The sequence below is a fragment of the Protopterus annectens genome, chromosome 4.part0, assembly GCF_019279795.1.
Source record: "Protopterus annectens isolate FY-2018-M chromosome 4.part0, PAN1.0, whole genome shotgun sequence".
In the NCBI taxonomy this organism is placed as follows: domain Eukaryota; kingdom Metazoa; phylum Chordata; order Ceratodontiformes; family Protopteridae; genus Protopterus; species Protopterus annectens.
The window spans coordinates 857,575,195-857,600,212 of record NC_056733.1 but is presented as its reverse complement, the minus strand read 5'-3'; the positions used below and the strand labels follow the sequence as shown (position 1 = coordinate 857,600,212).

At 41.3% G+C, this 25,018-nt stretch overlaps 1 protein-coding gene across 1 annotated transcript in view; it reads left to right on the top strand.

Moving 5' to 3' along the window:
* Window positions 1–11,112: 11,112 nt before the first annotated feature.
* Window positions 11,113–25,018, top strand: part of LOC122800354 (guanylate-binding protein 1-like) — an 80,213-nt gene continuing 66,307 nt past the window's right edge. Inside the window, exons 1-2 of the mRNA XM_044069803.1 lie at window positions 11,113–11,242; window positions 16,479–16,756. Of these exons, the coding sequence (XP_043925738.1) occupies window positions 11,113–11,242; window positions 16,479–16,756 (408 nt within the window). The remainder of the gene's footprint in view (window positions 11,243–16,478; window positions 16,757–25,018) is intronic.

Genomic DNA, 25,018 nt, shown 5'->3' with positions numbered 1-25,018 from the left:
CAAAACTAGCCCTAAGTGGAGACATCTACCCCAACCCTGGCCCTACCATCTCTAACCCCAGTCCTCATAATCAGACTAGAAACCACAACTTCTCCCATATTACAGCCAATAGAAACCCAAGTGACTTCCTTCTACTAAGCCTAAATATTAGAAGTATATCCAACAAAGTCCATGAACTCCATGCCACCATAGACTTGTACTCCCCAGATATAGTCATCCTGACAGAAACCTGGCTAAAAACCTTACATTACCAGTGAGCAAATACTCCCTACAGGTTACGGCATACTAAGAGTAGGCCGGCTAAACAAGAAAGGAGGTGGTGTAGCTATAATATTTAAACAGCATCTAAACATCCAGATCTTAAAATCATCAGCTCCACAAATAGGCAATGAAGAAATAATATATACCAACCTCAAAATTAACCAAAACAAAACCATCAACATAATTGGATGCTACTTCCCACCTGGCCAAAACATCCCTCCACTAGAAAACCTCCTCAGTTGGTCTACCCACCATCTCCCCCAAGAAACTATCATCTTAGGTGATTTCAATATTGACTGGCAATCCTGTTCTGGCAACAATCCAACCCATCATGTACACCTTCATGGCTTCACCCAACTAGTCCAGTCACCAACCAGGATAAACAAAAACTCCAGCAAGCACACTACCCTGGATTGGATACTAGTCAGTAAGAGCCCCCGGTCATATATAACAGGCTGCTTATCAGATAGCCTCAGTGATCACTCCCCAACATTCCTACTCAAAAAATACCTATACCAGGCTAAACCTGTCATCTGCTGTCAAATACATAAAAAACTAAACTTTAACCCACTCACATTCATTTCATCCCTCAAAGAATGTAACTGGCATCCTCTAAAGTACCTCAGTCTAGATGACTCAGTTGAATTTTTTAGTACTACCTTCCTGAACATCCTTAATTACCATGCCCCCATAAGATTTTCCAGAACCAAAGCACAACCCTCCCCATGGCTACAGAAAACCATTAAGTCAGAAATGAAAAACAGGGATAAAGCCTGGGAGCACTGGCACAAAACCAAAACCCCCTCAGCTAGACAGAAAGTCATATAACTACACAATAGAGTCAAAAAGCTAATAAAACAGGACAAATTCCAATACTACCAGTCTGCCCAAGACTCCTCACAACACAGCCCCAAACAATTCTGGTCCTCCATAAACTCCACCCTCCACCCAGGTAAAGTCAGTACCCCTCCTCCTAACATCCCTCACTCCTCAGAAAATATTGCTACCTCATTCAACACACACTTCACCCAAACCATACTATCACTAGCTAAACAACACAACCCCCTTCCCCTCCAACCCACACCTTCAACTAGTAATCTCCCCACTACCTTCTCTTTTTCTCCTGTACCTACCTCCAACATAAAAAAAGTCTTAACTAAACTTAAACCCACCAGATTAGCAGAAGACAACCTCCTAAGTGAATACCTACAAATCACAGCTGATGCTCTGACCTACCCAGTATCCATCTTGATTAACTGATCTCTGTCAGAAAGTTACGTTCACACACTGTGGAAAGTATCACATATAATTCCCCTCCACAAAGGCGGACCCTCTGCAGAACTAACCAGTTACCGCCCCATAGCTATTCTCTCTCCACTCTCCAAAATACTAGAGAGATGCATACACTCTCAGGTCTCAGACTACCTACTTACTAGCAACCTCCTTTCCAGTACTCAGCATGGTTTCCGACCAAACCATAGCACCACCACTGCCTTACTCTCCTTTACTACCACTATCCTTCAGCATAACAACAATGGCTATCTCTCCTCTGCTACTTTCCTAGACCTATCTAAAGCATTTGACATGGCCCCACACAGACAAGTTATCTCTGTCCTCAATAACCTATCCTTCTCACAATCAGTCACCAACTGGTTTCAGAGTTACCTGTCTGACCGCCAACAATCCGTTGTATGGCAGAATGACATATCTCCCCAACTACCTGTCTCTATAGGGGTTCCCCAAGGATCCATCCTTGGACCCGTACTCTTCTCTGTTTACACCAATAATCTAGCCTCTGCCACCAAACATGGCACACTCATACAATACGCAGATGACCCGACCATCATCTGCTCAGCCCAGTCCCTACCCAAACTGCAAAAAGTCACACAGGAAGCCTTTTCCTCTGTTGAAACATGGTTATCCAATGCCCAATTAATACTCAACCCAAACAAAACTAAACTACTCATCTTCCAACCCACCAAACATACTCAGAACAACTCTCACTTTAACATCACAGCAAAAGACAACACCACTATATACCCAACTGAACACACCAAATTGCTAGGAGTGGAAATAGGCAATAAACTAAAATTTGACATTCACATATCCATGACCATAAAAAAGTCCACAAAAAACTAGGAGCATTCTACAGAAATAAGCAATTTCTCACCAAAGCAGCAAAGATTTCAACAGCAAATTCCCACCTTATCTCCACCCTACTTTATGCCTCTCCAATATATACCAACCTAAGGCAATGTGATCTAAACAAGCTAGAGACCTGCTACAACAAAATCGCCAAATTCACCACAGGGGCATCCTACTGTAGTCACCAGTGTCTCTCACTTGCTGAACTCGGCTGGCTTGAACTCCCTCACCTCCTTCAGTGGTATCAACTCTCACTCGCCCACAAACTAGTAAACCATCCATTAAATGTCCCATCCCTCCAGAATCTACTCCAACCCTATCGCACCACCAGACCACTAAGATCCAACAACAAAAATCACTTGCAGATCACTAAAGCCAATAACTCTGCTGGTGAAGCACTATTCTCTTGCGGCACAGCCAAATTATGGAACTCACTCCCACCCACAATTACCTCCATACCATCATGCACCCACTTCAAAACTTTACTAAAAGCACACCTAAAAACATACTGGCTATGCCCTTGTAACTCCCACTCTAATATCATCCACCCCATCCAACCATTACCTTTCTCTCCAATCCACTAACTACCTTGATTATAGCAAGCTCAGATGCTCATAAGCCTAGTACTTATTATACAGCAGGAACTTCTCATTGTAACATTTGTTAATGTCTGTTATGCACTTCACAGATAAAGATTCTAGTTGTCTTCTGATGTACTATGTTCTTCATCTGTAAATATGTTGTAAGTAATTGCTATGTTAAATTGTTAATCGCTATGTAATCCAATGTAACAACTGTGTGTTTATTTTACTGTAGAGCTTTTCTCCCCGGGCCTCCGCTGAAAATGCACCTACGTCCAGTCGGACACTCCCGGTCAACAAATTTAAATAAATAAAATAAATAAATTATGTTTCTGTCCATAATGTCTGGTTGTGACCACTTACCTGCTACAATCCAGATCATCCTGAGTCAGCTACTGCTATCAGCTGTGGACTCCCACTGCTTTGAAAATGGGTGCTAGGGCTTCTTAGTGATTACATAGCTGTTGGGATGAGAGGTTGGCATAATGTTTAAGGTGTTTACCTTAAAGACACAAGGTGCAGAGTTCCATTCTCACTTGGGACAATTGACTAGGCTTAAAATGGCCCACAAGGACAGCTAGCCTAGTACTGACCTATGAACCTATTTACAGGCACAGTTTCTTTACTTAAAATGAATAAAACAAATGAATAAATAATAAATATATGGAGACAAAATAACTACAAGGTGCACTAGGCAACTATCTGGTTTGCCATGCAAGAAGTAAGTCATGTCAAATTTGAACAGGCATAATATGGCTCTATTGCAAAGCTGATACTGTTGCTACAGAGCTACAGATCTGTCTCCTGAGTTCTAGTCTCATATGAAAAAGGAGACCTGAGTCTCAACTCATTTTTAATAAACTAGTTCAATTAGCCTGAGCTTGGCTACCAGTACTTGTACATTTTATAAGTACCACATGATAACTGTTTGTGCCACTGAAGCACAACTCCTTCCAACTACAGAGAAGAATGCTTTTTGAATTTACTTGAGGCTGCATATTTAAGTACGTGTGTAAATGATTACTGATATTTATGATTTATGACTTAAGTCAATAAATTTGTAGTTTTGTAGTGCTCAAGTCAGTACACAATTTATTTGCAAAGCTACTGGTCCTCTTAGGTGATCAAGGAAACCACATTCATTTTTGAAGATGAATAATTCCAGGAGAATTGACACCATGGATGGGCACATTCCCAGTTTCTCCTTTGCTAGCTGGGTAGATATGGGCATCCTGAGATAATGTAGGAATTGTCTCATGTTCACTGACAACCAACTGATCCTTAGAGAAACAGATACAGTATATGAGAGATGTAATTACGCATCACTAGAGGCAAGTCTCTCAAACCAAAGCATTCCAGATAGCAATCAAGTTGTCAGTAACATAAGCATCACACCCATCTGACATAGTACTAAACCAACACATAGACCAAAATATGCCGAGACACTTAAAAGTACCTTCCTAAACCTCAAAAACATCCTAGACATTCATCCTACAAAAATAATCCTCATCAACTACAAAAGCACTCCACCAGCATAAAAGCCAACACAACACATTCAACCGCACCCTTTGGAGCCTCATCTACAAAACCCACAAGGCAAACCAACAATGTTCCCAATATTTTAGTCATAGGTAACTCCATTGCAAGGCATGCAGATGTCCTGTTCACCAAGCTGAATAAGGAGAAAGTCAATTAGGGACCCACAATCTGCCAAATCACCCAAGTACTCAAGTTGTTAGACCACAGGTATGAGTATGACTCTGTCATTGTCCATGTGGGTGTAAATGACCCAAGACATACCTCCTTGGACTATATGAAGAAGGACAGTGTCGAGCTCTCAGACTATGTGCCCCAGGATGGTATGTGTCTAGCATTGAGCAGCATTCTACCTTCAGCAAGGATGATGCCACAATATGACCAAAAGATGATTGACCTCAACCTCAACCAAACTGGAGGCTAAGCTCTCTCAACTCAGTCCTGATGTAACCAGTCAGGAGGAGAAGGAAACCACACTCACTACAATTCCAGTCTCACATAGACCTACGACGACAGCAAACCAAACACATAAACACACAAAAACATACCCGGAGGCTCTAAATAAAAATCTGCCTAAGCAGCAGAGACCTCCAAAGCAGACACCCAAGCAACTGCTACCTCAAAACAAAACACGTGCAACACATAGCTCACAAAGCCAGTGTGCCGAACAGTCACAGCCCTTAAGGCTAAACAGCACACCTGATACACTTGTAATAGGTGACTCTATCATCAGGCACACTGACATCCCGCTCACCATGTTGAACAAGGAGAAGGTCACGGTGAGATGCCTGTCGGAGGCTAGGATCCGCCACATAACACAAGCACTCAGGTCACTCCAAGGCAAGTACAAATATGACTCAGTCATTGTCCATGTTGGTGTGAATGACCTGAGATGTACCGAACCTGGACTACATGAAAAGAGACATAGAGGAGCTCTCTGAGCATGTAGCCTAGGCCGGTATGACCCTGACCTTGAGTAGCATCTTACCCTCACCAAGAATGATGCCACAATATGAAGACAAGATGATCAATTTCAACAATTGGCTTAAGTATTGGTGTCATTCAAAGGGGATCCAATGCCTGTCTGCCTGGGATGACATGCTCGACAAGCCATGATGCTTCACTAGGGAGGGCTTGCCCCTGTCACCCCGGGGCTTTTGGATATTGCCAAAGGCTCTTGTCACCCCCATAGTGCATTTTTAGGCAGGGCTCAAAAGACAAACCCACCTCTAAAGGTATCACAAGGGATAAGAAACTAAGAGTAATGCTACTCAATGCTAGAAGTCTAAACCTCAAGATGCACCCATTCGAAACTCTTCTTAGCATGGAGAACATCGATATCTGTGTAGTAACAAAAACCTGGTTCAAGGCTCCCGAGAGCACCCCAGCACTACCAGGTTATACCTCATACCATGTTTTTTGGCACCAAAACTTGGACCGAACCACAAAAGGAGGGGGAGTATCAATATTCGTCAAAGATACCCACACCTCCAGGTTGGTGGCACAGCACGAAGCATCAGAGACTATCCATGTGCAACTAACAGTGGGTAAAACTGCCTTCCAGTTTATAGCCTGCTACAGACCACCCTCCCAAACCCAGGAACCCCACTCGGCCTTCCTGAGAACACTGGAAAATATGAAGGTCTCTCCAAACACCATTATATTGGGTGACTTCAACTACCCTAACATAGACTGGGAGCATTACTCTAGCTCCAACACCCTAGCCCAAAGGTTCCTAGAATTTATAAACTCAAATGCTATGGAACAACTTGTTGCCACTCCCACAAGAGGGGAAAACATACTCGACCTGATCATCACCAACATGGGAATTCTATGCTCCAGACCGGAAGTGTATCCCTCACTGGTAAGATCAGACCATAAACTAATCTCACTAGATATTCACATCCCGACCCCAGCCCCTGCCCAGAAAACCACAGTGAAAAACTTCTTTAAAGCAAATTTCACACTCCACAAAAACCGAGGTGGAATCCTTCAAAGCCCCCAGTCCTGTGGAAAATACGGCCCAGACCACAGAATCCTTTATAAACGCATTCTATGAAGAACTTCAGGAATGCATGGATCATGCAATCCCAAATAAAACCAAGACCCAATCCTCCAAAGTTAGGCGTCCTGTCTGGTGGACCCCAGCCATAAACAAACTATACAATAGAAGGAGGTAGCTACTACATGATAGAGCAAAATCCCACAAAGGGAAGGCATCTCTGATCAGTATTAGCAAAAAACTACAGGCACTCATAAAATCGTCTAAGGCCAGCTTCTAGAGAAAAATTGCACAGGACACTAAGGATAATCACAAGGCTTTCTTTAGTTATGTTAGGAACCTGGGTGGGAATTCCCAGATATGCTCAGAATTAGTCCAAAATGACAAAATATACACCGAACCCACAGACATTGCCAACATCCTAGCTGACAGGTTCAGTGCAAACTTCTCCCCCCCCTTCCCCACCAAAAGGGCAAATATCTATCCCAGCAGAGTGCTGCCCCCCTGACATCTCAGATGCTCAAGTAAGAGCTGCCCTCTCCAAAGCAAAAAACACAGCAACAATGGGACCAGACGGTGTCCCGGGCTGCGTCCTACATGAACTCCAAGAAGAACTAAACCCAAACATAAAACTACTGTTCAATCTCAGCCTTACTACAGGATATGTACCCAAAGAGTGGCGTACAGCAACAGTGGTTCCTCTCCACAAAGGTGGTGTCTCAACAGATCCTGGAAACTATCGCCCCATAAGCTTGACTAGCTTCATCTGCAAAGCTATGGAAAGGATCATCATGGACCTCATAAATAAAGATATTGGGGACCTACAGACACTGGACCCTACCCAGTTCGGCTTTGTTAAGGGCAAATCCTGCCTCTTAAACCTGGTCAATTTCTTTGAAACAGTCACCAAGGCCATTGACGAGGGGAAGGTGGTCCACACAGCCTACCTGGACCTTGCAAAAGCCTTCGATACAATACTCCAGTCAGGCATTATAGATAAGCTCACCAGCTTAAATATAAACCCCTATGTCACTAGATGGGTTGCAAACTGGCTCAAGGACAGAACCCACATGGCTAGAATTGCTGGAGCCATGTCAGACTCCAAACCAGTTACAAGTGGCATCCCACAAGGCTCAGTCCTGGGACCTCTCTTGTTCGGTATATATTTCTTGGAGGTACAGGCTAACATGGAAGGACTGTGGCTGACCAAGTTCGCAGATGACTGAAAACTGGGTGCCATAATAGACTCTCCAGCCAACACAAGCATCCTACAAAAGGACCTCATAGAAACAGACAACTGGTGCCAGAGTCATGGCCTCAAGCTAAACTCCAAAAAGTGTATAGTCATCCCCTTTGGCAAAAACAAAGTGTCCACAAATTACCACATAGGTGGTAATCTATTAAGTACGGAAGAAGTAATTAGGGACCTGGGGACACAAGTTGATAGCAATCTCTCATTTGACAACCACGTGGCCAAAGTGGTTAGAAAAACATTTTATATAGCCCACCTAATCATGAAGGGATTCACATCTAGATCAGGGGAGGTCATCGTGCCTCTTTACTCATCCCTCATCAGGCACATAATTGAGTACAATGCCCCTTTTGGGATGTACCTTACCAGACACCTGCAGCAACTGGAAAGATCTCAAAAGTACCTCACCAAGAGGATCAAAGGGCTCAAACAGATGCCATATGCTTCCCGGTTAAAGAAACTCCAGCTCTACTCAGTGGCATACCGCCTGCTCAGAGGCGATCTGTGCCTGACGTATAAAGCCACGTCCATCCCAGAATTAATGGACATGCTGCACCTCAGAAAATCCAAATCCCATCGAGCTACGCGCTCGAGAGACTTGAACTTCAGCACTGAAATAAATAGGACATGCTGGAGGGACAGATTCAGAACCCAGAGGCTCCCTTCACTCTGGAATAAAATCCCAGTCCAGGTTAGGCAGAGTCCCTCATTGACTCTCTTCAAGAGGAATCTTGATGAGTGGATGGGAGATAGTAGGTTTACCCCGGGTATCACTTCTGTGTCATTGTTAGACAGAGGCACAGTATACTAACCTCGAAAAAGGGCATAGCAAAATTCATTTAAAATGGGTGGTGAAAGCCAAACACACTCTGGCTAGGCTTATAAATGCCCTAGGGCAGATAGCCTAGTATGAACCTATGAACCTCAATAACTGTCTTAGTCTCTGGTGTCATTCCAAGGGTGTACAGCATATGTCAGCATGGCAGGATATGGTCAACAGACCACATTGCTTTGCCAAGAATGGTCTGTACCTGTCCCCTCTAGGGTTTCTAATATTGGCTAAAACATTGTCCTCCTCCATAATGCCTAAAGGCAATGACAAACTTACAAACCTTATGACATAGGAAAAATAACCCAAGGCAATATAAATGTGTTACTGCTCAATGTCAGGAGCCTAAACAAGAAACTTTACTTCCTCTAGACTCTTCTTACTCTGGAGAATGTAGACATCTGTGTAGTTACTGAGACATGGTTTAAAGCCACTGAGAGCACCCCAGCAGTGCAGAGCTACAATGCCTTCCACACATTTAGGCCAGCTACTGCACAGGCATGGACCAAAGGTGGAGGTGTCTCAGTCTATATCAACAACAAACTAACTTGAAGACTAATCAAACAGGATGAAGCTCTTGAAAGTTTCCATGTCCAGATTTGAATATGCAAAATCCCATATCATATCCTTGGAAGCTATAGGTCACCCTCTATGACCCATGAAACTCATAACTCAGACTTACTTGAGGCTCTCACCATTTGACCCAATACCATATTCATGGGTGACTTCAACTACCCCACTATAAACTGGGATACTTTTATGGCCCCAAACTTACAGGACCAGAGATTCCTTGACTCTGTAAACACAACCTGCTTATACCAGATAGACCATATGCCCACTAGGAGTGCAAACATACACAACCTTGTACTCAAAAAGATGGGAGTATCCTGCACCCCCCAATGTAGTGTCCTCTCTGGTAAGCTTAGATCACAAAGCTGCCTCCTTCATAAGAAATATTAATTCTGTGATCCCAGCTAACCCTATAACATTTGGAAACTATTCTAAGGCATACTTCTGACTACTAAGTCATAACCTGTCAAAATGTAAAACTCTCTTAAACCCTGAGAACTCAGTGTCAAGAAATGCATGAGAGTATCCTTTGAGGAGTCAGCCACCCTAGGAAATTACTTCACTGATAACACACCCCTAAGCCAGTACCAGAAGTAGTAGTCAGGGATTTGAGTATATATGTAGATAGTGCCCTGACTTTCGACCAATGTGTGTCAAAGGTGGTAACTTAGTAATGAAATAATTTTATGTTGCTCAGCTTATAAACAAGAGCATGGCATCTAGGTTCAAAAAAGTCATCATTCTACTGTATTTGGCCCTCATCAGGCCCATCACCGAATACAACTCCCCCTTTTGTATGTACCTGACCAGGTACATGCAACAACAGGAATACCCACAGGGGGTCCTCCAAAAAAGAATACAGGGTGTAAACAGCATATCCTATGCAGATTACCTCCAATCCCACTCTATACTCTCTTTTCTACAGCCTGTTGGGAGGCGACCCATACCAGGTGTATAAGACATCCTTGGATCCCACTCTGATGGACGTTTTGCATATCCTCAAAACAAATAGCATCAGAATTACTTGATCTAGAGATATAAACTTTGCTTGTGACATAAACAGGTCATGTTGGAGGGACAGGGGTGTGTCTCAGAAAAATTCCCTTTTCTGCAGAAGGCTTTCCTTCCATGTGAAGCAGAGCTCTTCCCTCACCTTATTAAAGAGAAACCTAGACCAGTGGATGGGAAATTGGAAATATGCCCCGGGTCTCACACCTGTATCTCTAATAGTCAGAGTAAGTCTTTAAATCTTGCCCTAGCATACATGCACGACTTAAACTAACATCTATGGCACATATATTTGGGAGAAGCATTTGGGAAGCTTGGTTAGACTTACAAAGGCCAGCACATGAACTTGTGGGATATATTTGGAATGCTTGGCTATGCTTGTAAAAGCCCCAGTGGTCATTAGCCTAGTGTTTTCTTTTGTTTCTTTCGGCTTTTCCTGGTTAGGGGTCGCCACAGAGGAACTCTGGTCTGCTAATTGATTGGCAGTAGATTTTGACGTGCTGGCTTGCCAGGCCTAACACACAACCTTCAACGAAGGAATGCCCATTCACGCATGTCACCACACAGAAGATGCTCTAACTGAGAATCGAATGGGCAACGTCTAACTGTGAAGTGACAACGCTACCACAACACCACCACTGGTCGTTAGCCTAGTGTATACCTATAAATCTATTAACTCAGAAAAGTAATAAGCCACAACTAAATTGACTGTAAGTGTACGTTTTTGTAATATTTCAATGAGAGAGTAGTGCCATAAAAATACGATGGCCTGAACTCTGAAGAGAAAATCATTCTGGACTGGGCAAATACATCAAGCTTTTACACGTTTTCTTGTAAATGTAAGCAGTACATAAATTAATTTGCAAACTGTAGCAGTTCCATATACTGAACAGTGCTCTCAAGAAAAGTAATTTATTGATTCAAAATAATGAAGTGGGTGGAAGTCTTGACTCTTGCTGGTTGGGCTGTTCTAATTATGATCTTGCTGTTATCACAATACATCAAGATCACACGACAGAACCAGGAACTAAGCCAGTGCAAGTTCCAACAAGACAAAGGTAAGCAATAGGTCTTACAGATTCATACCCAAGTACTAGGTTCCTTTGTGAGCCATTTTTAAACATTCCCTTAGCGAAACAATAATTTACTTCTGGTGTGAGAGGTAAATATGAAAATACCTTAGCCATTATACCAAACTCACCCCAAAACGTAAGTTAGTCACCACTGAGTCAAATTTGACTCATGGTGACTCTGTGGGTGTGCCCCATAGGGTTCTTGTGGAATATTACAGAAGTAGATTGGCAGGTCTTTCTTCCATACAGATACTGCTGCTGCCCAGTTGTGCTACAACCAGGTTTTGAACCCGTGTTTATTAGCTGGTACTCCTTCACCTTAACCTGTATGCTATCAGTTGTGATAAATAATATATGGTGCATATCCTGCTAGATTAACAACATATGCACTATATATATGAACCATATAAAACAGGGGTAGTTAGTCATGCAGCCAGGGTCAACTAACTGGCATCTTAGGTGAAAAGTTTCCATAGAGGGTCAGTTACTTTCAGTCAGCCAATCCCACCAACCACCCAGCAGTTATAGCCATGATGTATATTATTACTTCATCTCTACAGCCCATACAAACAAGATGACACACAGTAACATATTCCAGTCAAGGTGCTCCACACAAATCACAAAGCCAGAGAAATATTGCCAAAAATATGTTTGATCACTGCGAGCATCATTGTAAAAATAACAGCAACACTTGTGTTACCTCAATGGTTCACACAAATCACAAGGCCAGAAATATTGCCAAAAATATCTGATTGACCACAGGCAGCAATACTGTAAAAATAACACTTATCTCAGCACGCCATTCTTCTCATCTCAGCTGTCCACACAAATTACAAAGCTAGAAATAAAGCCAAAAAGTATCTGGTTGAGCACTGCCAGTATTCTTTAAAAATATTTATAATACTTAACTCACAGTGCCATCCCTCAAACTCTGTGTAGAATTTGGAAGAATGTCCCTGTTTTTATCATTCATATATATATATATATATATATATATATATATATATATATATATATATATATATATTCATGTCTGTATATAATATAGACCGATAGATAGACAGATAGATAAACTCCCTTCAGGTGCATATTCGTGCCTGCATTATAATGTTGTGAGATCTCTACTCTTATGACCTCAAAGTTTAAACTGAACATGACTGAACTGACTTGAACATCAAGTCTACTGAAGCGCAACCCCCGGATCACCCGATATTTCACAGATTTCCTTCAAGTAGCGGTATCTTATTTATTTATTAATTATTTCAGAGCAAAGATGCACTACCGTAAAAAAAAAAAAAAAACTGCAGCCAGAGTAGAAAAAAATAGAAGATGATAGTCTAAAAATATACTTAAGACAAAAGAAAAGCCTGAGAGAAAATGAAGCATTAAAATCATTAATTGTGAAGAAAGACCATGTATAAATACAGTAGGGATTTTGGAAGCATACCAAAAACATGGATTGGACCAAAGCCAGTTAAATTAGACTAAGCAGTGCCAAATTAAAAACAAAAATGTCTAGATGGAGTAACATTCACTGAAATAGTTAAGACACAGACTGAAAAACTTGACTTTGGGGAGCAGTTGTGAAATAATAGCCAATAAGCATGTCAAGATTGATATTTGAGCCACTGGGACTCCCCATATTCATAGGTTCATAGGTAGGTACTAGGCTATTGGCCCTAGGGCCTATATAAGCCTAGCCAAAAAAGGTACCCAGGCTTTCGCCACCCAAGAAAATTATTTTCCTGTGCCCCTGTCGAGCAGAGCCACAGAAGTGATCCCTGGGGTGAATTTCCCATTTCCCATCCAATCTTCAAGATTTGTCTTGAAGAGTGCTAATGAGGAGCTCTGTTTAACATAGATAGGTAGTCTGTTCCAGAGTATGGGAAGTCTCTGGGACAGGAATCTATCCCTCCAGCATGTTCTGTTTATTGTGGTGACAAGGTTTAGGTCCCTAGAACGTGTAGCTCGGAGGGACTGGGATTTCTTTAAGTGGAGCATGTCCAACAGCTCTGGGTTTGACATAGCTTTGTATGTTAGGCAGAGATCATCTCTGAATAGGCGATATGCAATGGAGTGGAGCTGGAGTGTTTTGAGACGGTCTGCGTAGCACATCTGTTTGAGGCCAGTATTCCTCTTTGTGAGGTATTTCTGTGGCCTTTCCAGTTGTTGTAGATGTCTTGTGAGGTAAATACCAAAAGGGGCATTGTACTCTATAATGGGACTAATGAGTGATGAGTAGAGGGGAACAATGACCTCTTTTTTTTCTGGATGAGAAACCTTTTGTGATGAGTTGTGCCTTGTAGAAGAATTTCCTGACCACTGCGGTGATGTGATTATCAAAGGAGAGACTACTGTCCACCTGTGTCCCAAGGTCTCTTATCACACTTTTGGTGTTAAGTAAACTACCGCCTATGTGGTAGCTCATAGGTACAGAGTTTTTACCAAAGGATGACAATGCAATTTTTGGCATTGCGTTTGAGCCATTGCTTTGAGACCAGGCATCTGTCTCAGTGAGGCTCTTTTGTAGGATGTCCACATCATTAGGAGTTTTGATTATGGCTCCTAGTTTGCAGTCATCTGTGAACTTTGTTAGACAAAGTCCTTCTGTGTTAGCCTGTACTTCAGAGAAGTAGATATCAAACAGGAGAGGACCCAGGACTGAACCCTGTGGTACTCCACTTGTCACTGGTCTGAAGTCCGATTTGGAGTCTGCTAGTTTCACAGTGTGGGTTCTGTTAGTGAGCCAGTTAGCAACCCATCTTGTGACATAGGGATTTGTACCTAGTTTAGTGAGTTTATCTATAATAATAGAGTAGGGGATGGTGTTGAAAGCCTTGGCGAGATCTAGATAGGCTGTGTGAACCATCTTACCCTCATATACGGCTTTGGTGACTGCTTCAAAGAAGTCTATCAGGTTTAGGAGATGCGATCTGCCTTTTACAAACCCAAACTGGGTGGGGTCCAGAATTTGGAGATTACCAATGTCTTTGTTTAGGAGTTCCATGATGATATGTTCCATGGCCTTGCAGACCAGGCTCATCAGGCTAATGGGGCGGCAGTTCCTGGGGTCCGTCATGGCTCCCCCTTTGTGGAGTGGGTAACCGTCATGGTGCACCATTCAGTGGGCACAAAGCCTGAGGTGAGGCTATGATTGAACATGGTACTTAGGTGGGGTGCCAGTTTGTTCTGTAGTTCATGTAGAACACAGCCTGGGATGTTGTCAGGTCCCATGGATGCTGTGTTCTTGGCTTTGGTGAGTGTAGTTTTTACCTGAGCAGCCATGATTTCAGGAACTTTGAATTCTTCCGGTATAGAGATGGGCCCTTTAAGGGGGTGAGAGGGGCGTAAAGTTAGCACTGAACCTATCTTCCAGGATGTTGGCAATATCAGTTTGCTCTGTATATTTAGTGCCATTGTGCCGTAACTCAGAGCAGATCTTAGTGTTGCCATTGAGATTCTTGACATAGCTATAGAATGAATTGTAATTGTCTTTAGAATCAGTGGCGATTTTATTTTCGTAACTAGCTTTAGAGGATTTTATGAGGGATCTCAGTTTCTTACTGAGGCTGACCAGGGAGTTCCTCCAGTCATGAGATTTTACTCTTTTTTTGCAACAGTTTCTTTTTTCTGTTGTAGAGTTTGTTTATTCCGGAAGACCACTAGACTGGCTTCCTTTTTTTGGAGGATAGCATCTTGGCTCTGTTAGGGATAGCATGATCCATGCACTCATGTAAGTGCATTTGTGTAGGATTCAGCAATCATGCCTCTATTGTCCATCTGCATGGGTGGCATGAAGTTTGCTACTTCTGTCTTAAGGAGCGTGAAGTTGGTTTTGGAGAAATATTTTACAGTGGTTTCCCTAATGGGAGGTGGGGGGTGGGATTTGGATGTCTAGGGTGATTAGCTTGTGGTTGTATCTGACCAACGAGGAATTGACCTCTGGTATGGAACACCAATTGCCCATGTTGGTAATGACCAGGTCTAGGATATTGCTGCCCCTGGTGGGGGTGTGGATAAGTTGATACAAAGTGTTGGAATTTATGAATTCCAGAAAACGTTGAGCAAAAGAGTTGGTACATGAGTAGTTTTCCCAGCTAATGGTGGGGTAGTTGAAATTGCCCATTTTTAGGGTGTTGGGTTGTACCCTAATATTTTCCAGTATATCAAGAAATGAGGAGTAGGAATCCTGGGGCATGGTGGAGGTCTGTAGCAAGCTTCAATTTGGATTGTGGTTTTGCCCTGAATTAGTTGCACTTGGATAATCTCGGGTACATTATGCTGAGCAAATAGCCTGGAGGTGTGGATATCCTTAATGAATATGGACACACCTCTGCCTTTAGTGTTTTGGTCCGGGTTAGGTGGCCGAAAGGTGTGGTATTAAATATAGCCTAGTAATGCAGGGGTGTTCTCTGGAGCTTTGAACCAGGTCTCTGTCACTGCACAGATGTCGATGTTCTCCATTTTAAGGAGTGCCTTGAGTGAGTGCATTTTGAGGTTTATATATTTCCTGATACCAGACTGCAGAAAAATTCAGTGACATTTCTTTGAATATTAGATAAAAAAATTGTGTCAAAATATGCAATTATGTAATACATACAAGAGTTACAGAATGCACTGAATTAAAATTCGTTTTCACCTTTATTAAATTATCGCTAAAGACATTGGCAAACATACCTTATTAGAAACGAATTAAAATACATTTTGAGAGAACAGCATAACAAAAGGCATCAGTTTTTTAAAGCAAAATATAATTTTATGGTATAGTTTAAAATGCAAGAAACTATATACTTGTTTATTATTGTCATGTTGATGAATATCTGAAAGGTACAGATAACTAACAGGCAATAGTTTATAGGTAAAATGTTGATAAGACTTAAGTGAAGAGAGTTTAAAGATGTGGGAAGCAACTCTTTTGCAGTGATGATTGGATAGATAAACATCAAGAAACACTGAGGTCAGCACATTTAGAGTACACAAAAGCTAAGCTTTTCTGAGAACTTTGAAATAACATATTATATAACTATTTGTTTAAAAATAGTGTGAAAAGTGAAATTAAGACAGTAAAGTATATAGTAAGCATGCTGTATTATTTCTAACATGTAGTTATCAGTCACTAGCTGTAAATTCCAAGAGTTTATTATGTTGTACAGCATAAAAAATATATATCTGCTTATTTAAGTCATATTCCTTACTTGTGTAATGCACTTAATTTTTACAGAGTTAAGTACTTTGTTAAAAGCGTACGTTGAATGTATAAGTAGTGAAGATGTGCCTTCCATCCAGAGTGCTGTCCAGTTGCTCTCAAACAGTGAGAACTCCAGAGCAGTTGCAGCGGCAGAAACCCGTTACAAGGAACTGATGGATAAAGTAAAACTTCCCACTAATGATGCCGATGAACTCCTGCAACATCATATCCAGAGTGAGAAAGCGGCAATTGATGTTTTCACACAGCATTTCTTTTTGGATGAGAATATGGAGTTTCAGAATGAGATGAAGGTATGTATTTCTTGGTAGGAGTACCTGCCAAGAAGGTATACTGTCATTTGTTTTTGAGGTGTTGTGGAAAAGAGCAAAATAATAAGAAAAATGGCTTCAGATTTGAGAAAGCAGGTAAAGTCAGAGGGTAGGTACAGGTAAGATGTATACTATCATTAGGCTAAAATAGCCTTCAAACTCCTATGAAATTCTAGAAAGTCAAGAGACCATTTGTGTTTTCTTGATACCCCCTCACTAAATGTAGCTTCCACTTCCAATAGTACAAAACACATTAGGCCAGGGGTGAATTTGTGGACATCCATCCAGTCATCCACGTTCTTCTTGAAAGATGTGACGCTATTACTCTGTTTAACATGTAAAAATAATTTGATCTAGAATCCAGATATTGGGTAACAATTGGCATAATAAATGTGTTTTTATAATATATTTTATTTTTGAGTTTTTGGAGGTTTGGCTCCTTAGGTAGAGTGTGTGTGGAGCTGTTTGTCTCAGGTGGCATAGAATGCAAGGCATACTTATTTTCTTCTAAACATCTTTATTGAATTATCAGTTATGACATAGGCAAGTATATGTCTATATGAAAGAAAACAAACAATACTTACATGTTCACAGTTACAAACATACTTCACATATATTTTTCTGTACAATTATCACTCCAACATTACATAAATTCTTCAATTCCTGCCTTCCCATAAACCTTATTCCTCCTCCAAAACATTAGTCTACATGTATTGTTCCCATATTTTCCCTTTTTCTGTGTAATTTGCTCCTACCCTTTTCTAAAGATCTTATTTCCAGTTATTTTATTTCTGTTACAATATTCACTGCTTCAAATATGGTTGATTTAGACTTTGATTTCCATTTTCTAGTAATTTCTTTTTTGGCAGCCACTAGGGCTAAACTTAACAAGGCTTTACTATGCCTAGGCAACTGAGATTCTGTATCCCAGCTCAAAAAAGTAATTTCCTTAGCTTTAGCCATTTATTCACCCAATATTTCTGACAGAATGTTCTATAGGAATTTTCAAAATCTGCCAACTCATTAATCTCCCAAAACATATGTTCCCAGTTATCTCTTTCTTCCCCATCACACCTCCAACAATTGCCATCTACCTGAGCAAAGATTCTTTTAAGTCTGCTTGGGGTATGAAAGTACCTATACAAACATTTCCAAAAATCCTAAATCTTTTAGACTTTGAGAGTCATACACATGTCCTCCCATTGTTTTTTTTTTTTTTTTTTTTCATGTGTGCATGTGAATTGCTTATCCAATCTCTCTTCCCAATGTTTATTGACCTCTTTTGATTGATTCCTATATTTATTGTGCAATATTTTATATGCCCTACTAATTATCCCCTTTTTAACAGTAGCTTTTGTTCTAGAGTAATCTAAAAACTCTACCAGTGCAGGTCTTTCAGTTAGGATTCCCCTATCCTTTTTTCTTTCCCTGTACTCTATCACTCCCTGATAGGGAAGGCAGTCTCTTGCCTGCAGTCCAAATGTCTTCTTGGCCTCTTCCCATTCTATTAAACTTCCCTGTCTTATTATATTGCTCCCAATACCTAGGTTCCTTTGCCAGGTTTCTCCAGTAAATTCCATCCCCCTCTTGCTATTCTCTGTACCCCTAATTGCAGTTGTCCCTATCAGCAAAATCTCCTTTTTCTAGTCCTGTGTTGGCTTAGTTGTTAGAATATTTTTTGCTACTATATGAATATAATACTGTGTAGTGCTCTTATTCTCCTTAAGGATATGCATCCAAAAATCACACTCTCTTTATTTCTTGAATTTTCTCCTGCTTCATCATCATCCATTTCCACTTCAGTTTGTAGCTTTCTGCTTGTGCTATAATGACACCAGTAATTGAGCCAATTATTAAAGCTGATCATCTTGTCTTTGTATTGTGGCATCATTCTTGGTGAGGGCAGGATGCTGCTCAGGGTCAGGGTCATACCAACCTGGGCTACATAATCGGAGAGCTCCTCTATGTCTCTTTTCATGTAGTCCAAGGAGGTATGTCTCAGGTCATTCACGCCGGCATGGACAATGACATAGTCATATTTGTACTTGCTTTTGAGTGACCTGAGTGCATGTGTTATATGGTGGATCCTAGCCCTTGATAGGCAGCTTACCGTTACCCTCTCCTTGCTAAGCCTGGTAAGTGGGACGTCAGTGTGTCTGACTATAGAGTCACCTATCACTAGTGTATCAGGCATAGTGTTTGGCTTTAAGGGCTGTGATTTATTGACACACCGATTTATTGAAGTATGTGCTGCATGTGTTATGTTTTGAAGTGGTGGATTTTTGGGTGTCTGCTTTGAGAGTCTCTGTTGTTTTGGTAAGTTTTTTAATAGAGCCTCTGAGTATGATTTTGTGTTATTATGTGCTTGATTTGCAGTTGAGGTAGGTCTATGTGTGACTGGGTTTGTTGTGTGTGTGGTTACCTTCTCCTCCTGTCTGGTCTTGCCAGTCCTGAGTTGAGAGAGTTCAGCCTCCAGTTTGGCTATATAGTTGCATCTCTCACATGTATTTGTGTTTGTTGGGAGGAGGAGAGGGTTGTCTGTATACATGAGACAATTATAGCATTGTCTCAAGATTCCCAGATTAACCAGCTGAGCAGGAGAAGATGCTAGCAATCTACCACTTGACATGCTAGAATATTATAAGAGAGTGCTGTGCCTTTAAGGGAAGTGGTTGGGGTGGTAGGTGGATGTAGTGCTACTTGAGTTTGTGAGTGCTTGCTTAGAGAAGCTTTGAGAACAAGTGCTATGCTTATAATATAACGAGTAGACTGGTTATTCTAAGAGTAGAGCTTTCTAAGGGAAAATTTGAAGAGCAGACTTGGCGGAGCCAGTAAAAGTTTAACCCTGTTTAACCGGAGCTGCGCTATGCGCACAATTGCGCAAAGCCACGCTAATGTGGATTTTAAACAGGGAACTTCAAAAGAGCTAGAAATGGTCCAAAACCACCAATTACTACAGCTCTTGGTTGCATGTTACAGACCACCCTCCCAATCTCAAGAACCCCACTCAGCCTTCCTGAAGACATTGGAAGATATGAATGTCTCACCAAATACCATCATATTGGGAGACTTCAACTACCCTAACATAGACTGGGTGCACTATTCTAGCCCTAACACCCTAGCCCAAAGGTTCCTGGAATTCATAAACTCAAATGCAATGGAACAGCTAGTCACCTCTCCCACAAGGGGGGATAATATACTAGACCTGATAATCACAAACATGGGGACAAAATGCTCCACACCGGAAGTATTGCCCTCACTGGTGAGATCTGACCACAAACTAATCACCCTGGATATACATTTACCACCTCCACCCCCAGCACAAAAGACTACAGTGAGAAACTTCTCAAAAGCCAACTTTACACTTCTCAAGACTGAGATGGTATCATTTAAGCCCACAGGGCCAATGGAAACCACATCCCACAATGCTGAATCCTACACAAATGCTTTCTATGGACATCTCCAAGAATGCATGGATCGTGCAATCTCAAATAAAACCAAGACCCTCTCCACCAAAGGAAAGCGTCCTGTCTGGTGGACCTCAGCCATAAACAAATTGTATAACAAAAGAAGGAAGCTACTGCAAAACAGAGCAAAATCCCATAAAGGGAAGGCATCTCTGATCAGCACTAGTAGAAAGCTACGTTCTCTCATAAAAATATCCAAGGCCAACTTTGAGAGAAAAATCGCCAAGGACACTAAAGATAACCATAATGCATACTTCAGTTATGTTAGAAACCTGGGCGGAAACACTCAGATATGCTCAGAGTTAGTACATAACGACAAAAAATTTACCGAGCCCACAGATATTGCCAACATTCTGGCAGACAGGTTCAGTGCAAATTTCTCCCCTCCCTCACCTCCAAAAGAAGAAATACTCTTCCCAGCTGAATGTAACCTCCCTGTCATCTCTGATGTCCAGGTGAGAACCACCTTCAGCAAAGCAAAAAACATGGTATCCCCGGCTGCGTGATACGTGAACTCCAAGAGGAGCTAAACCCACATATAAAAATGTTATTTAACCTTAGCCTTACTACAGGATATGTACCTGAACACTGGCGTACAGCAACAGTGGTCCCACTCCACAAGGGAGACTCCACTACAGACCCTGGGAACTACCGCCCCATAAGCTTGACCAGCCTGGTTTGCAAAGCTATGGAAAGAATTATTATGGAACTCATAAACAATGACATTGGGGACCTACAGACACTTGATCCCACCCAGTTCGGCTTTGTAAAGGGCAGATCCTGCCTTTTGAACCTGGTTGACTTTTTCAAAACAGTCACTAGAGCCATTGATGAGGTCAAGGCAGTCCATACAGCCTACCTGGACTTGGCTAAAGCCTTCGACAAAATACCCCACTTGGGGATCATAGATAAGCTAAACAGCTTAAATGTAAATCCATATGTCACAAGATGGGTTGCAAACTCGCTAAAGAACAGAACCCATAAAGTCAAGATTGCAGGAGCCATGTCAGACTCAAAGCCAGTCACAAGTGGTGTCCCACAGGGCTCTGTCCTGGGACCCCTCTTGTTCGGCATTTACTTCTCAGATGTGAAAGCAAACATGGGAGGGTTGTGGCTGACAAAGTTCACAGATAGCTGCAAACTAGGCACCATAGTCGATACACCAGCTGACACATACATCCTACAGAAAGGCCTCACTGAAATGGACAACTGGTGCCAGAATCACGGCCTTAAACTGAATGCCAAGAAATGTATAGTCATCCCCTTTGGGAAAAACAAAATACCCACAAATTATCACATAAACAGTAACCCACTGAGTACCGAAAAAGTAATCAGAGACCTGCGGACCCAAGTTGATAGTGACCTCTCATTTGACACCCATGTTGCCAAAGTGGTTAGAAAGACTTTCTACCTTGCCCACCTTATCATGAATGGGTTCACATCCAGATCAAAGGAGATCATCGTGCCCCATGTACTCCTCCCTTATCAGGCCCATGATTGAGTACAATGCCCCATTTGGTATGTACCTCACCCAGCACTTACAACAGCTGGAGAGACCCCAGAAGTACCTCACTAAGAGGATCAAGGGTCTCCAACATGTGTCATATGCTGCCAGGCTAAAGAAACTCCAGCTCTATTCAGTAGCATACCGCCTGCTCAGAGGTGATCTGTGTTTGACGTACAAGGCCATGTCCAACCAGGAATTGATGGACATGCTCCACCTCAAAAAATCAAAATCCATAAGAACCACAAGAGCCAAAGATTTAAACCTCAGTACAAACATGAATAGAACATGCTGGAGGGACAGATTCATAACTCAGAGGCTTCCCATACTCTGGAACAAAATCCCAGTCCATGTTATGGAGAGCCCCTCACTGACTCTCTTCAAGAGAAATTTTGACGAGTGGATGGGAGATCGTAGGTTTACCCCGGGGGTCACCCCTGTGTTGCTACTTAACAGAGGCACAGTAAACTAATTTTAATAAGTAAGGGGGTCTTCAATGTGTCACTACTAGACAAAGGCACAGTATTCTAAATTTATCCTATACATCTTAGTACCACTACATGGGGTGGCGAAAGCCACATCTCTAGGGCTAGGCTTGCAAATGCCCCAGGGCAGATAGCCTAGTACTAAACTATGAAACTATGAAACTATAGGAGCCTTAACTGTGTAGCTCTAAAATGTCCTTTCAAATCAGGTAATCCTAAACCACCTTGTTCTATTGGAATAATCTCCTTATTCCATTTTACTCTTACGCTCTTTCTGCCCCAGATAAAGTCCTTCAACTCTTTATTGATTACTATCCACAACTTCTCTGGTTAAAAAATCTGCCTGATCTGTGAATAAAACTAAAAGGGACTAAAAACATTTTCAATGTTCGTATCTTGCTATCCATATCCATAAACAAGAGCTTCCATTTTCTCAGTAATATGTATTCTCTTTGGCTTAGTCTCTTCCCACATATCCTTGGCCACCATAACTGAATCCTTTCTAACCCATACTCCTAAATGCTTCATTTTATCATGTCCCCCATAAATATGGGTATTGCTGAACCAATTCATATGCGGGTATGCTGTTTACAGCTATAGCCTTTAGTTTATCTTCATTAGTATTATATCCGCAAAAGACATGAAACTGTCTCAGAATGATCTACTACACTGAAATGTCCTTTTCTGGTTTTATCAGGTATAAAATAATATCATCTGCAAATAAATCCCACTTTTCTTGATTGCCATACCAATTATATTCTTGAATGACTGAGTCCCTTATTTATTTATGTATTTATTTATTTTTTTTTATTTATTTGCCAATGGTTCTAAATATAACAGAAATAAAAAAGGGAAAGAGAGCACCCCTACCTGGTTCCTCTGTTCAGACTCAACTTATCACAGGAACCCACCTACTTTAATTTATACCTCTGATCCCTCACATGTGCTCCTAATTAGCCTTATTATTGTGTCAGGGAATGCAAATGCTTCCATTGCACGACTCATAAAATCCCAGCTTACTCTGTCATATGCTTTCTCTGCATCAAGGCCCACCAACAATAGCAGTATTTTCTTACATTCTGCTTCCCTCTGGATTGGATCATCATTGTTCTGTTAATGTTGTCAAATGTTTGGCTCCCCACCACAAAACCACACTGATCCACGTCTATCAAATTGGCAACAACTTTGCTATTCTTTTAGCCATTATAGACATAAACACTTTATAGTTATGGTTTAAAATTGAAATGAGCCTATATGAAGCCAACTCTGATGGGTCTTTACCATCTTTACATATTACAGCCATCATAGCTTTCTTCCAGGATGTTGTTGCTGCCCATCATTTTAAAATGCTGTTAAAGAAAACCTGCCAGATCTTTATCACTTGTTCTCTCATAGCTTTCAAACTTCCACAGGAGAGCCATTTATTCCTTTAGATTTTCCTATACATTGATTATATGTCACCATTTTATCTTACCTTCTCTTATCTTAACTGTTAATTGTTGAGCCTCATCTGCCTCTGACCTTACCATGTTTAAGTCTTCCATAAATATTTTCATTTGTGCTTTTCCTTGATTTTCTCATTTCTCTGCTTTATACACATTTTCATAAAATTTCCGAATATCTCTAATCTCTCTTGATAGGATCTTTAGTTATTTTCCTTGTTATAGGCTCCCTAAGTTTGGCAACAACCCTTTCTGTTTTCTGTTCCCCAAGTTGTTGTGATAAAAGTTTTTTGTGCTGTGAACTTATTATCACAAAAAAAACAATTGCTTAACAACAATCTTTCTAAACTCATACATATTATCCATGTACTCCCTTACTTTCTTTTTAGCACTGCAGTTTCCCTCTTCTTGTTCTGTGAGATTCCTCTTATTCTTCTTCTGGCTTTTCCCGGTTAGGGGTTGCCACAGTGTATCACCTGTCCGGCCATGATTGGCAGTAGAGTTTTACAGTGTCGAGTTGCCAGCCCAGCACCCAACCTTCCACAGAAGGCACACACACGCACTCACACCTAGGGCCAATTTAGAGTGTCCAATCCACCTGCAGCATGTCTTTCGGGATGTGGGAGGAAACCGGAGCACCCAGAGGAAACCCACGCGACCACAGGGAGGACATGCAGACTCCGCACAGAAGGCACCCCAGCCGAGAATCGAACCGGAGAACCTCTTGCTGTGAGGCGACAATGCTAACCACTGCACTACCGTGGTCGCCCAGATTCCTCTTACTCTACAATAACTTAATATTTGTCAACCCCTCTAAATAATTTTTGATAATTTCTTAACAATATCTCTTTATTTTATTTCTATCCTGTTTTTAAACCCCATTTTCATTTTATCCCACTATCCATTCATTAAATTCCTTTCTTTTTAACAGGTAGGTGGGAAAGTGCCAGTGTCATTTTTACTTCATTACCCTGCATTTTTATCGTAATTATTATTGGCATGTGATCTAAAATAATTATTGGGTATATCAAAGCTTTCAGTTAACTACATATACTAATTTTCACTTAGTTAATATGTCATTCTTCTGTATTTAGGCTTTGTAATAACTTTATTTAACTTTAACCATTTTGTGTCAATGTGAAACTTTTCTCCCTGAGTCTCCACAGAAAATGGGATATTATCAAATCTGTTCCCAGTAAACAAATGTCAAATAAATAAATAAACATCTTCTTGTGAAATATAATTTATGTGTAGTCTTGCCCATTTATTATACCTTGGTGAATAATATGTAAATTCTGCCTCAGTTCAGACTGCTGAATTCACGTCTTCCCTACCAAATATTTTCA